The 13,641-nt window shown below is 37.7% G+C and overlaps 1 protein-coding gene across 5 annotated transcripts in view; it reads left to right on the top strand.

Moving 5' to 3' along the window:
• The window catches only part of CACNB2 (calcium voltage-gated channel auxiliary subunit beta 2), a 248,464-nt gene that overhangs the window by 118,447 nt on the left and 116,376 nt on the right, over positions 1–13,641 (top strand). Inside the window, exon 1 of one of the 5 annotated variants that reach the window (XM_077174267.1) lies at positions 5,078–5,338. The exons of the other annotated variants lie outside the window; for them this stretch is intronic. Within the exon in view, the coding sequence (XP_077030382.1) occupies positions 5,288–5,338 (51 nt within the window). The 5' untranslated portion in view covers positions 5,078–5,287. Of the gene's footprint in view, positions 1–5,077; positions 5,339–13,641 lie in introns of those variants that run through there. 5 annotated transcript variants of the gene reach the window in all.

Raw genomic sequence — 13,641 nt, 5'->3', positions numbered from 1 at the left:
TTTCAAGTAGATCTCTTTTCTGCTTTAAAACTGATAAAGCTTTACATTGCATAGCTAATGCCATGCATTACAAAATAGAAATTAAACTCACAAATGGATTTACACCCTTGGTGGTTTTTTTTGGTAAGGCTTTGCAGTGATGGAATTGCCCCACCACTACCAGCATCCTTTCCCCCACTTTTTTTTTTCCTTTATCTATTTCATCTTAATGACTGGAAGAAAAACTCCACAAAACAAACAAATAGTTTCTGACTAAGCCAGGTATGTCACTGTCCTGGAAGGGCCTGACAAGTGCTGGGATGGTAGAGGGGAAGGAAGCTGGGGAAGCACCTGCTGGGGATGCCAGGGATGGGGGCAGGAGAGGAACAAGAGCTCTGCTCATAGCAGTAGTGTGAATTCATCTAAACCTTTAGTTTAGCTGGTTTATGTGATGTTTGTGTTTTATGTTCTGCACTTGGATTCCTGTAAATTTCCTAACACATCTCTCAGTGCCATCTTAAAATTTCATCTAGTGCTGAAGCTCCTTCTCTGCAGAAACTAAAATCAAATTGTAGATACTCTGTGAATCTGGCTTGCCTAACCAACACTTAACTATGAAGTGCTGTTGTGCGCTGATCATACTTGGTGAATCTTGCAGTAAGCGTCATGAAAAATCAGGAGTGTATTTAGACTGCTTGAATTTTCTAAACTTATTTTTGCAAAGCAGTGTGTTCTTGAACTCAGAAGATCAACAGCCATGAAGATGCAATAATCCACTCTCAGGTGTGGCTGATGGTCTCAGGAGCAACAATTTGCAAGAGTTTCTTCAAGTTAGCTGGCCAAAAGTGAGGAAAATCAAGGTAGTTCTTTATAAGCCAGGCACTCTTGTTGTGCTTTTCAGCCGTAAAATACAGCTGTGAGCATTCTTGTTCCAGTAGGTATCTAACCAATACAGATTACCCTTATTAAAAAATGCTCATCAAACTCTTCCCTGTCTGTTATAATCAGTAACTCTGCTGGCTTGTGTATTCCCCCATTTCAAACCTTAAAACCTATTTGCAATATTTAGGAGTAACAGAATTTTCTTCTGTATTCTGTGACTATTTTTCACAGAAAGACAAACAAGAGGTTGACTTTAAATCCAGTACTGAACAAACTTTTCCTTAGAGGCAGGAGACCCTGTTAGTGTCCTTTGCTTAAACTGGGCAGAGTGTACTGGAAAAGTGATCAGTGAGTGATCCTAAAGCTCAGCCCCCACAGTGGGGGTGTTTCCTGTCTTTGACTAGAAGGATCAACCAGCTGCTGTCCCAGCATCTCACCTGGGACCTGCTGTGTCAGCCAGTGTGCACAACAGTGAGCACACTGCACTTTGGTGCAGGTCTGAGAGGGAAAGCATGAACCTGAAAAACCTTCATGAATTCTGATGTGTGCTGCGGAGCTGAGCACCCTACTGCTGACAGGGCTTGGGTGGGTTTGTGTGTTTCCTGTGAACAAACTGTTGGAACAATTTAAAAAATTAATCTGGTCTGTTTGCTTATGAATTATTATCTCTGTGTGAGCTTTGACTGATTTTTTATCTCCCTTCTCAACAAAAATTTTTAGATGTCAAAATTCATATATATCAACTTTGCGCAGATGTATACAGTGTTCTTCTGTCTTGTGATAAATGAGGGATTTTAATACCTTGGTATCTTTTGGAAAGACTTTGGATCTTTTAAAAGGGGAAAGAAAACTCTTCTGAAGCTGACTTTTGCCATGTGAGAAGAGCTGGTAACATGTGTCACTTATAGGAATGGTAAAGGGATAAATACTCAGCTTCACATAGGAAAAGGGAACAGCTTGGGTTGTAGTTAACTCCACCTGAGCTCTTTCTATGGGCTGCCTGAATACCTAAAGGGCCAGCTGAGGCAGCTCAGAAACATAAAGTTGTATTTTGAGAACTCCTCTAAGACTGATGAGATACTTAATGACTGAATAAAAGCAAATGTGATATCTGAAGTAACTGTAGAAAAACAAATGCAATATCTGTCTTTAAAATGGGAAAGCAAACCTGAAAATTTTTCCAGTATATATGTATTAGACTTAGGTATTTAAATTTATGAGTTGTCATGTTCATGCATATACTCATCAGCAAATGTCAGATAACATAATTCATAATGAGGCAGAATTACAGTAAATTGCCTTAATTTGTTTGCCATATGCTAAGCGTGCCCACATGTCCGCATATGGATCAGCTGATGCACAATAACTTAGTGATGAGAAAAATTACTCATATGTCTTAAGGTTTTACCAATTCTGAGTTACTGACTGTGTGATCTCTTAACAACTCATTTTTGATCCGGTTTATCAACAAGAACTTTTATAGACTGACATCCATCTTGCTTTGTTACACAAAAAGACAAAACCAAAGCAGCTTAAACATTTACAAGCAAACTTCTAATAGAATGTTACTGAGTATTTAGTTAATCAGTACTTTGGTTTTCTCATGTGCTTAATGACATTTATAGTCCAAACATAGTAAAATTTTATAAAGCTGTGTTTAATATTAATTAATATTAATTCTGATGAAATCACTGTGTAAATATAAATTATTAAGATTTAAAGTTAAGGCTACTTCTCCATTAGAACTATATGGGATTAAAGAATGAATTAGAATAGTAATCTCTGCATTAATTGGGTTCCTGTTCTCATAATAAAGATGTGTTTTCTGGTGAGGGTTTGAAGGTCTTTGTTCTCAGGTTCGTAATTTGTCAGGTTACATAGCAGATACTTTTTAACAAATCTTACACTTCTTAGGCAATGATTCACCCTCTTGGGCAAAAAAGGGTGGAAGTTATCTAACACTTACTGAGTACTGGTTCCATGCTGTTTGCTGCTCAGAAGTTAAAATAATTTAAAAACAAATAAAAAGGAAAAAATAGGAATAAAAAGAAGTGTTTCTATTCTATGACTGAAAGATTTAGGGAGCTTTAGAAATTATGATTGGTGCACGCAAATTTTTCTGTTACTGTTTCTATATTTTAAATTATCTCATTACTGTGTTTTCTACACAGTAATAACTACTACAGAAGAACTACAGAGTTCTTCTGTTCCAATATTATGATACCAAAATTTGCCATGATGACAGTGTGGTCTTGCAAGCTTAGTTTCAGTATTCTGTAAAATCTGCTGAAGGGCAGAAAATAAGCCTCTGGAATGAGAGCTGCTCTGTCCTAATTGCAATATTCCAGCTGGGACTGTGATTGTGTATTCTTCAGAGTAGTTCTGATTTGCCCCAAGGTATTTGTGTCCCACAGCATGCATTAAATTTTTTAAGGATAATAACTTTGCTAAAAAGCTTGCTCAGTAATTTTACTGTTAAACCCCCAACATTATTAATACAGTATTGCATCAGAAATCGCTATACTTCTCACAGCCTTCTAAAACTATATTTGCTGAAGTTTACTGTTTGCTTCCTTGGAAACCAGTAGTTGTTTCAACATTTTGAGTTTAATACGCATCCTAGAAGTGCCTTATGGAAGTCAAAATAAATTGTGCAAGAGGTTGTCAGTGTTTTGTGTATTTTTCTTTGCTCAGTCTATTTCAGGTAAATAGAAATGTCTATTTCATGAGAAATAAGGGCAAAGTTTCTACTTATTTAATTCTCTTTCGGCATCCAAAATGGACCTAACATGAATACCGGATTCTGAAACAGTGGTAAAATATTAAGAATCCCATATTCCCATAGTCCCCTTAAAAAAAAAATAAACAAACAACAAACTGTAAAAACCCCTGCAAATGAAGAACCACCTGGTCAGGTATTAACCAAAAGTCACTTCTTGTTTCAGTGAAAGAGAATTTTTAATAATTTGGTATGCAGATAATATAAATAAGAAATTACATTTTAAGAATGTAACTTTATATTGATCAAGCTTGGTACACCTTAAAAGTGTCTGTGTGAAAAAATGTGTAGGGACCAGTTAAGAAAAAAAAAGAAGCCAGTCTGAGTTCTTTGTCTAAAAGGAAAGAAAGAAAAATCTGGTTTGGCATTTTTTGTGAGGTAGAATCTGCCCTTTCCTCTCTGACTACAGAGTCTACACACAAAGTTGGTATTAAGAATTCAGCCTTTGGAAATGGACAGTGTTTTCAGCTCTCATGGACCAGAGGCTGGACTTAGTGGGGTTATTGGAGAACAGTCTTGAGGCATAGGCAGAGGAGCAGATTGCCCAGCTCATTGAGCATCTGGGGCCAAAACAATGTTTGTGCTTGTTGCTCCTCTGAGGAATCACTGCCTTGATATTCATTATCTCAGTGGTAACAGAGGGGGAAGTGGCTTCTCTGGAGCTCTTTTTCTGTTCATACCATTCCTTGCCTGTTGCTGCCTGGTCCTTGCTCCTTTTTACTTCACCTCCAGAAGCCTCAGACCGATACAAACATGCATCCTTATTTACTTCTAACCTATGCTCTTATTTTAAGCCAGTTGACCTTAATCTTGCAAATTCTTAAACTCATTAGGGCCAATAATATTATGCATGTAAATTTTCCTGATGATTTCATTTGACTGGCTAATATATAGAAGTATTGCGGTGATGAAATATCTAGTGACAGTTTTTTAGGATGATCGTTTTAGGATGATTAAGGTTCATTTATATGAACCTTATATATATATATATCTTCTATCATAATAAGTCTTCTATCTTAGATAGAGTCAAGGAGAATTTTTCTTTTACAAAGAAAATTTCCAACTTAAATTGATATTTACAGCTTGAAATTCCAGCATAATATTTCTGTTGGGGTGGGGGGAGGGGGCAGGGGGGAGAATAAAAAAAAATATTTGTATCCGGAAAAATCAATCAATAAATTGATTATGCCTTGTTAATGCTCAGGTGTCTTTCCTGTTTCTGGCTGCACAGCAGTTGTATGTTACCAGGGGGCCATGCATGTTGCAAGCCATGCATCTGAGATGAACAAAGAGGGATGTTACTCCAGCAAGTGTGCAGGCTCTGTCCCTACAGCAGCTGGCGTCACCATGAGCACGGGGCCCTCCCACTCCTCCCTGGTAATTGATGGTGACAGGCTCTCTGCTGAGCTGTCCCTAACGTAGGGACTGGATCAGATCAACAGCTGAGAGAAAGGGCCAGCAAACAGTCTTGCTCCACAGAGCCCAAAGCTGTGCCCTTTAAACCAGGCCTTACAAGTACAGGTATTTGCAATGATGGTCAGTGTGGGCTGATTGGCTGAAGTTCTCGCTGGTTTGCGTCGGAGGTGGTGCTCCTGTAAGAAGTGTTGCTGCTGCTGGAAGGGCTGGCCTGCTTGGAGTGAGGCTGGCATGCTTGACAGACGCCTGATGTCTCCTCAAACTAAGCACATTGCTCCTGGGGTAAGCATATGTGGTAGGAGTGCAGGCCAGATGCTTGGGAGCCCTTTAATTTTACAATGCGATGTAGAGGCTGGCTTGCGAGTTAACTTAATTACAGTTAAACTGTTCCACTTTGTTCTCATTTAGCCAAGCTGAAATGTTGTTGAGAAATGTGCCAGCCTTTTTGTGGAAGTCCAAACCATACTTTTGAGCTTCCTTTTTTGAAACATACTAACTTGACTTACAGTCTGGAAAGACTGTAAAAAAATGAGTTGAGGGGGAGGGAAAGCACTTTCAGATGGCTGCTGCTAAGGGCTTCTGTCTGTGACCCTATTAAAATAGTTAAAAGTGGCTTGCTTTTTGTTCAGTGATTTTTGGGGATTGTGCTAAATTGTTTTCTTCTCAATATGAAAGCAATGGGACTCTCTGCTGGCAGTAGCTTGAAGTACATTCTCTCTACAGACACAAACATTATACTCTTCATTATTTTTGTTTGCATTAGGTTGTAACACATTCATGAGTCTTGCTTTGGCAGCATTTGACCAGGTATGTGTATCCTGGGGCCAGGGAGTTTTAGTAGCAGACATCCCATTACAGCTGTGCTGTGAAATAAAATTTAAATAGATAACAAATACTATTTTTAAACTTCAAATGGATGTACTTTCTTTTTACACTGTATGAAAAAAGGATGGGGATTAAAATGAAATTACGCAAACATAGATTTAAGCTGAATGTTTGGCTTAAGCTTGCTTCTTTCTATAACATTTATGAGCTATTTGAATAAAATTGCAGTAAAAGAACAGTACCTTAAGCACGGCAGTACCTCTCCAGAGTTCTTCTGAGAGAATTCAGGGGCACTGTCTTGTGTAACAGCTGCTCCACAGCTTTTTTTCTAGAAGGAAATCAGATTTGGATCATTGCTATTCCCGGGTTATTTAGGGATCTCCACATAAGAAACTGATTAGTTATTGCTAATATCCATTGTGTTCTCCTCTTACGGACAACTTTTCTTTATTAACAACTTCTTTTTACTCAAATTAGACTATCCTCTTATGTTTGTGGGGAAAGTAATGCAACAGTGGGTCTTGCAGGAAGTGTGCCATGAGGCAGGAAAGGGTACAACTACTATATATAATTCCACTGGAATTATTTTCAGCATGGATGTTCAGAATAGTAGAAATCAGCTACTAATAGAATCACAGAATCATTCAGCTTGGAAAAGACCCTTACAGTAATTGAGTTCAACCTTAGCTATAGCTGCCTTTAGTCTTTTCTTATCTAATTAATATAGTAAAAAGCTTAAGCCTTTATGTTTTAATCTATATATACAAGCAATTACTAAGGGTTCTGATAAACCAAATGTGTTGGGATTCTCTAACAATCCCAGTACAATTATAGGTGGGGAGAAATCAGGACATAATTTTTTTTGTTGGGAAAAAGTTGTAAGATTTTTAAAAACCCTCAACTTGGAAAATACTGTTTTCCTCAACAAAACCAATCAATGTTGAAACTTAGCAAAACTAATGTACATGTTTCCTGCAACATTTTCATCTTTCTGTCTGCTGGTTGTGAAATAATGTCACCAAGGAGAAGCTGTGTTTATCTGCTCTATAGAGTAAAAGGAAGCTTTTCCCTCATATGCCATTGTGGAGAAGTCCAAATTCTATTTAACATGAACATAGAGGTCCTGTTAGAGGAAGAAGTTACCATTGGACAGGGTAAAGGGATCACAGGGAGTGGTGCTGTGCCTGTACAGCCCTTGTAGACTGAGGAGCAGCAAAAAAGCAGGATAGGTGAAGTGAAACACAGATGGAAAGCAGTAAAAGGGATTGAGCCATGTACATGGATCCCTCAGTATTTGGTCAACCCTTCTTTCAAAGTGATAGCTGATGACTATTCTGTTCCTGTTTCCTCAGTTTTTATTCTAGTCTCCAGGTATGTCATGAGGGGAAGGCTGTCTTGTTTTGCTAATGTGAATTTTAGCTGTGGTCACTTTTTGTTCAGAAGCATTTTACAGGAAGCTGTGCTTGCAAATTAGCATTTTGTTTAGCAGTACTGTTCCTCAGACATTATCTAATTGAAAAAAAATGAATTGTTTAAATATCTAGGAGGAAAGTAACTGGGAAGATTAAAGAGATATAGCTTGAGAACTTTCATATTATTGGCATGAATAATTAAATAAATTTATTATTGCTGATAGTCTTTGAATGGCAGTTGTTGCATTAAAAGTAGATTGAAATTGTATAATTGTCCAGAAATTCAGTAACTGCCTATGGTTACATTTTTCTAAACTTCCAGATAACAGAATGTCTCTCGGAACATGCTGACGTCTTATGTGTTCAAGTTAATTAAAATGTTATAAAAAGATGAAATAAAGGATTACTTATAGCATAACTACTGACACATTTTCATCACCAACACTCATTGTAACATAGAAATTCTGAAGTATGGAAACTTCAGTAACTGTCAGAAAGCGTAAGGACATTTTGTCCTTACCTCACCCTCTAAGCAGAGAAGAGGCACCCTGCCTTTTTCCAGTTTATCCAAATTTACATTTTTGACATCGGTGAAATATATGTTTGCTGCTAATATTTTTTATTCAGTTTTCAAATAGCAGTGAGCAAGCCTAGGAATTAATAAACTTGAAAGGGCAAATTCTGTTATTTGCTTCCCAGGATCCCTGGTGTGGAGCTGCCACAACAGAAGAAAAAAAAAAAAAAAGAAAAAAGGTGTAAAAGGACAGGAGGTAAAGTGCTTTGAAACTTCAGTTGCATTCAGATATAAATTTTGTAGGCTATTAAACCACTGGGATTCTTTTTTTTTTTTTACTTTTTTTTTAATTTATTTTTTTTGCTATGGGCCAAAATACAGAAGATGCCAGAATTTGGAAAATAGCTTGTCTAATTACATATTAATATATAAATGTTTGCAATATTTTAATTACTGGTCCCTAAAGTCCTTCGTTACAAGTGCAGTATTTCTTTACAAATTCTTTTGTGCCACTGGTGCTGCATGTACATGTCACAAAAGCCTGTAACTGCTTGATAACTGCAAGCAATGCTCTGTGGCAGTGATGATTTGAAAATTTTCACACAGATTAAGTGTTTACCTTGCTGCTCATGGCAAGCAAGCTTACATTTAAACAAGCTGCCGAGTATGAAATGCATGGACAGTCTTTGTATAACAGCTCTGATTTCTTAGGTTTGTTTCCTAAGACAAGATTTATGCAATCCCACTTTCCATCTGTTAGTTGTGCTTCTCAGGAGCTTCAGTGGCCGATTTAAACCAGCCTTGCAGAGGTCTCAGAAGCACTGAGTGATTATAGCAGAACTTCCTGGGGCTGGAGGAGCTGTTGAAGCCATTTCCTCAAGGGGCCAGTGTGGGAGATGTAGAGCTCTCTCTAGCCTCCCCTGGCATCTGGAAGGCAGCATCCATCCAGCTGAGGAGCACAACTTCAACTCTGCAAGAGAGCAAACAAATGCTCACTCCTGTTCAGCTCATGAGAAGAGAAGTTCAGGGAGGGGAGCTGAGGGTACAGAGCATGTGGTGTGTAGGGAAAATGAGAGAGAGCTGAAAGTATTGTGGAGGTGTGTGTGGGAACCCAAGCTTCATTACTTCTGCTGTCACTAAACAACTTTTTTCCTTCAGCACATTAATGATACATTCCATTTTGCAGTATTTTACTGGATATAAACATCTATTTTTTTCTGAATGTTTTGAGGCTGCTGAAAGAATGCTTTCAGGTTTATGATTTATCATATTCATCACTTAAAAAGTACTAGCTGGCTAGTTAATGGTATTAGTATCAGAAGAAAATATAATTTTAAAGGCCTGCTAAATATAAAAGCTAAATTTAACTTTGAGTGTGCTCGTGCTGATCAGAGGATGCCTGTAGAAAGACTGACTTACAGACATAGTAATTGTCTTGGTGTTTTCTCAGTTGACAAAGTCCTCAGCCAAGTATGTATTATCATTCCTGTGCAATTCCCACAGTTTTATGTACACAGTTCAGCAGCTCACTTCAACAGGATAGAGCTTGCTTGAAAATCTCTGTGACCAAAACATGTCTGGGCTTTAGAATTTTCTTTCTTATTAAAAGCCTTACAATTGGAGGTGGACTAAAAGACCTTTGAAGGTCCCTTCCCACACAAAATATTCTATGATTCTACGATTTTCCTGTTTGTTTAAGCAACATTAGGTGATTGATATTTATTTGAAAGGTTCTGGTTGGTTTTCTTGGTGTCACATTTGCATATACTTTGTTGTTCTTGTAAAATGAAAAAGTCAGTTCTATGAGCTAACAATTAAACATGTATTTTCAAACTGTAGTATTATTTGAAAGAGTCATCTCTTCAATATTTCCTCTCTAGAAACTTTTAAATTAATGCATAGAGGGAGGCATTGGAAAAAATTATTTTTGAAGTTTTAAAATACTTTTTTTCATCTCTATTTCCAGTTTGTCTTGGAAACGGGTCACTTTGGTGTATAAGAAAAAGGGTAATGCTTGATTTCATAATAGTTGGAATAGCTGATGCTATGGTGGAATGCTGAAAAAGGTGCTTTCAAAAGAAGCACTTTGATAACTTCCTGCAACATTCAGAGTAAATCAGTGAGTTCCTAGGACATCATGATATTTTCTGGCTGAATGTTTTCTGTCACGAAAATGTGATCAGGTTTTATCACTTTGATTTCACATGATCTCCCAGCTTCAGTAGAACTTGTGTAGACATAAACAAAGCAACCAGCCTTGTAATGGCAGGAGTATTTTATTTTAGGAGAAGTTTAAGGTGTCAGAACTGAACTACTTGAGAAAGTAATTTCCTTCTTAAATTTTGAAAGCAACTTTCTGCATTGATGCTGGTTCAGTGTAAATCCATTATTCTGTTCATGTCATGGACAACATAATATACAATTTAGGAGAGGAGAAATTCTTGCCTCTTGGAATTCAAAATATTGTCTTTTTATAGGTTGTTACCATATTAAGATCAACAATTGTGGATTTGATTAAAATTCTTATATTGTTGACTTTTTTCCCTCATGTTAAATCAAATGTCTAGCAAATATTTTGTACTTAGGAGGAGTTTCTCAGTGACTTCAGAAATCCTCACCCAATGCACCTTAGTATCATAGATTGGAAGCTATAAAAGGTGCTAGGGGATGACTTCTGGAACACAGGAACAGGTTCACCTTTAAAATTCTACTCAGGGTGTAGAAAATGGCTGCATGCTTTTCTTGGAGAATGCAGAGTCCTGCAGTGTCAGACAGAGAAGGAGAGCCCCACAGAAATGCAGTTTGAGATATGCCCTTTGCTCAGCTGCATGAGCTTCAGTGCTGTCAGTGTGGGGAACCCAGGCTGTTCAGAGCATTCTTTTTATGGACACTGATCAGGAATTGTGGCAAGAGGGAGGGGAAGAAAACATGCAATACAGAAAAATGCAATTGAAAAATCACATTTTTACGTCTTAGAGTTATATCTAGATTATAACTAGAGGAAAAGGAGGAAAAAAAAAGTCATTTCAATGTAGAAATGGAAAGACCTTTGCACCTTCTTATTCTCTGCCAAGTATTCACCTTCTTACTCTCTGCTAACAAGATCCTGTTGATTTGAGTGGACAAGGAAGATTGACTGAAAGTACCTTACCTTCATGATGCATCTCATCAAGGCAGTTCTGATCGTGTTGTTGTAACACATTGCACTAATTCTCTGTGAGCAGCAACTTACTGCACTTCTTTAATCCTTTGCATTGCAGCCTGCTGTCTGTGCTTAGCTGGCACGCTGGTTCCTCCGGCTCTGCAGCACTCTGCGAGCTCCTGGCCAGGGTTACACATCTGCCTCCCTGCTCGTTAAACTGAAGTACATTTCTGTTTTGCCAGGGTGACACCCAGCCTCATAGGTGAGAGAGCCATTACAGCAGCACATATGCTGCCTAAATTCCATTTAATTCCTATTTTGAGCTCTCAAGTGGGTCCCAAGAGATAAATAGTCCTTTCTGCAGAGACAAGTTTTCCAGCTTTCACATTTCACCAGAACTTACTTCAGTGGAGTTTATTAAATTGCACAAGCTAGTCCATCAAAAATTAAATGGAATTAATCCAGATTTTAAGAGTGCAAAACATAAAAAATATTAGAGGTTTCAAAACCAGTGAAAAATGAGAAATGAGAACTGAGATTTGAAGAAGCAACGAGGCCAAAGAAACCACAACGTTTGGTGATAATCAATGATTTAAATTGAATTGTGGGGTGATGGCTTTTGCTAAAAATGCATAAACAAAGGCAGAGTTGGCCTCTGTTGTGGTTCTCCTGGTTAGATGCATTTTATTTTCTGAAACGGGAACAGAAGTTGGAGGTATCAATAGCACAAATTTTACAAGCACTTCTGTAAATGTGATTTTGAGATATGGCTGGACATTTTAAAAGCCAAAACCATTTTAAAGGCACAGGGGCTCGGACATCTCCTCCATGAACTATCAGTTACTAAGTTACTGTGTAAGTGGACCACAGGATGGGGATGTGGCCAGAGGGTAACATTCCAGCTAGTCTGGGCTGCACAGCTATGACCCAAAGTTATTCCTCAGTCTCCAGCTCTGGACAATCAGCATTGGCCATGATGGAGCTGCCCATGGCACTTGAAACGTTTCAGTGCTCCCAGAGGCAGACGAGTGCCGAGTGCGAGAGGTGAAAGCTTTTCACTGAGATTAAGAACCCCTATTTATTTAATGCTGCATTAATGTATGGTTAACACTGTAAAGTAGTAACCTTTCAGTGGAAAGATGTATTTTTTAAGGTAAAATAGCAAACACAAGCTGTTGCTACAGCATTGTGTAAGTTTTATATATTCTACTTCAGGATACAAGTGTTCTCTGTGAAGGTTGTTTCTTTTACTGAAATTCTTGTGCCCGAAAGTATATTAATCTCTCTTTTTGCAATTAATACATATAGGAAAGCAAACATTATCTCCTATTTAATACTGAGGTATTAGTTTTTAAAAATATTGTTGTTGAATTAATTTTTTCTTCCAACTCCTTAAAGCTCTGACAGAATTTACTGCTGTTTCAGAAGTGTTTGGCAGCACATTCTGCCACAGGTGACTTCTGTGACCATCTTAGGCCAGCAACAACACGTTGAATTGTTCTTTCTGTATCTCTCCCTGTTCTCTGTGTTTCACTGCAACAAGGCTTTAAGAAGACAATGTTCCACATGACTCTATATCACATGTAAAAAATAAAAATAAAAATCTTGCCTACGCATGGGAACAATCACCTATGGGCAGATTTTGCAACTTTACAGCATTTATAGCACCTCTCCAATATCTCAGTGATGCAGAGAATTTATAATACAACAGGTATTTTTATTATGTACCTGTAATACAAATGTTTTCAAACATGCTGTGTTCCTGACATTCACTGCGGGGTGGATTAGAAGTTTTAACATCTGACTGCAGGGAGATCAGGAGCTTGTTATTTCTGTGACACTGTGAGAACATGCTCACGTTATCTTTCAGTGCAGGAGGAGATAGCATGTGCCCCTAATGTATGTATGTTTGCAAGTTGAGAAGTTAAGTCTGCTGTTAATGTTATCACTGCTGTATCCTGAAATAGAAAAGTGCAGGCAGATTGGATTGTGTTAGAGAATGGTAACCATAATAACCAATAACAATCTGCAAATGATAAGCAGTTTTAATGTTTAAAAATAAAATTTATATAGCATTCCTGTACTTCCATGGGCATACTTTCAGATTTTACTATTCATTCATTTGAAGCTTGGTTTTGAGATTTAAGATGTGACATTAATCTTAAGGAAGTGTTTTCATTATTGCATCTTGAATTAGTTGACACTGGTTTATTATATACCTAAACTAAATCTCACAGAATAAAATTTTACTTAACAACCCTCTTTCAGATGTACACCATCTGTAAGGGAGAATTACAAGCATCCTACATGATGCATGGAATTTTATGGAAGGAGATGGATTTTTATTTTGTGGTTGGATATAAAATGGATAAATTCAGGAAAGAAATACCAAGTCTTCTGGAAGTTAATGCAGTGTACCTTGATAATTTGGAATCTGTGCCATGTTCAGGGATGCTGCCCATCACTTTGGTTGATACAAAAATTAAACAAACAAACAAACCCTGTTAACTTGCCCCAAACTATGCTATTTCTTTTAAGGGATGCTTTTAAAAGAAAGCAAGGTATCATTCAAGAGAAGGAAGTGGTCTAAATTGTGTCCTGGCCCTGCCAACCCCCTGCTTGCCTACCCCCAGCACAAAAATAGGGATGTTCAAGCACAAGTCTGGGAAACTCCATCTGAATTACTTAACCT

This window comes from Agelaius phoeniceus, chromosome 1, assembly GCF_051311805.1.
Source record: "Agelaius phoeniceus isolate bAgePho1 chromosome 1, bAgePho1.hap1, whole genome shotgun sequence".
In the NCBI taxonomy this organism is placed as follows: Eukaryota; Metazoa; Chordata; class Aves; order Passeriformes; family Icteridae; genus Agelaius; species Agelaius phoeniceus.
The sequence above is the reverse complement of the archived record's forward strand: the minus strand, read 5'-3'. Positions and strand labels throughout refer to the sequence as shown.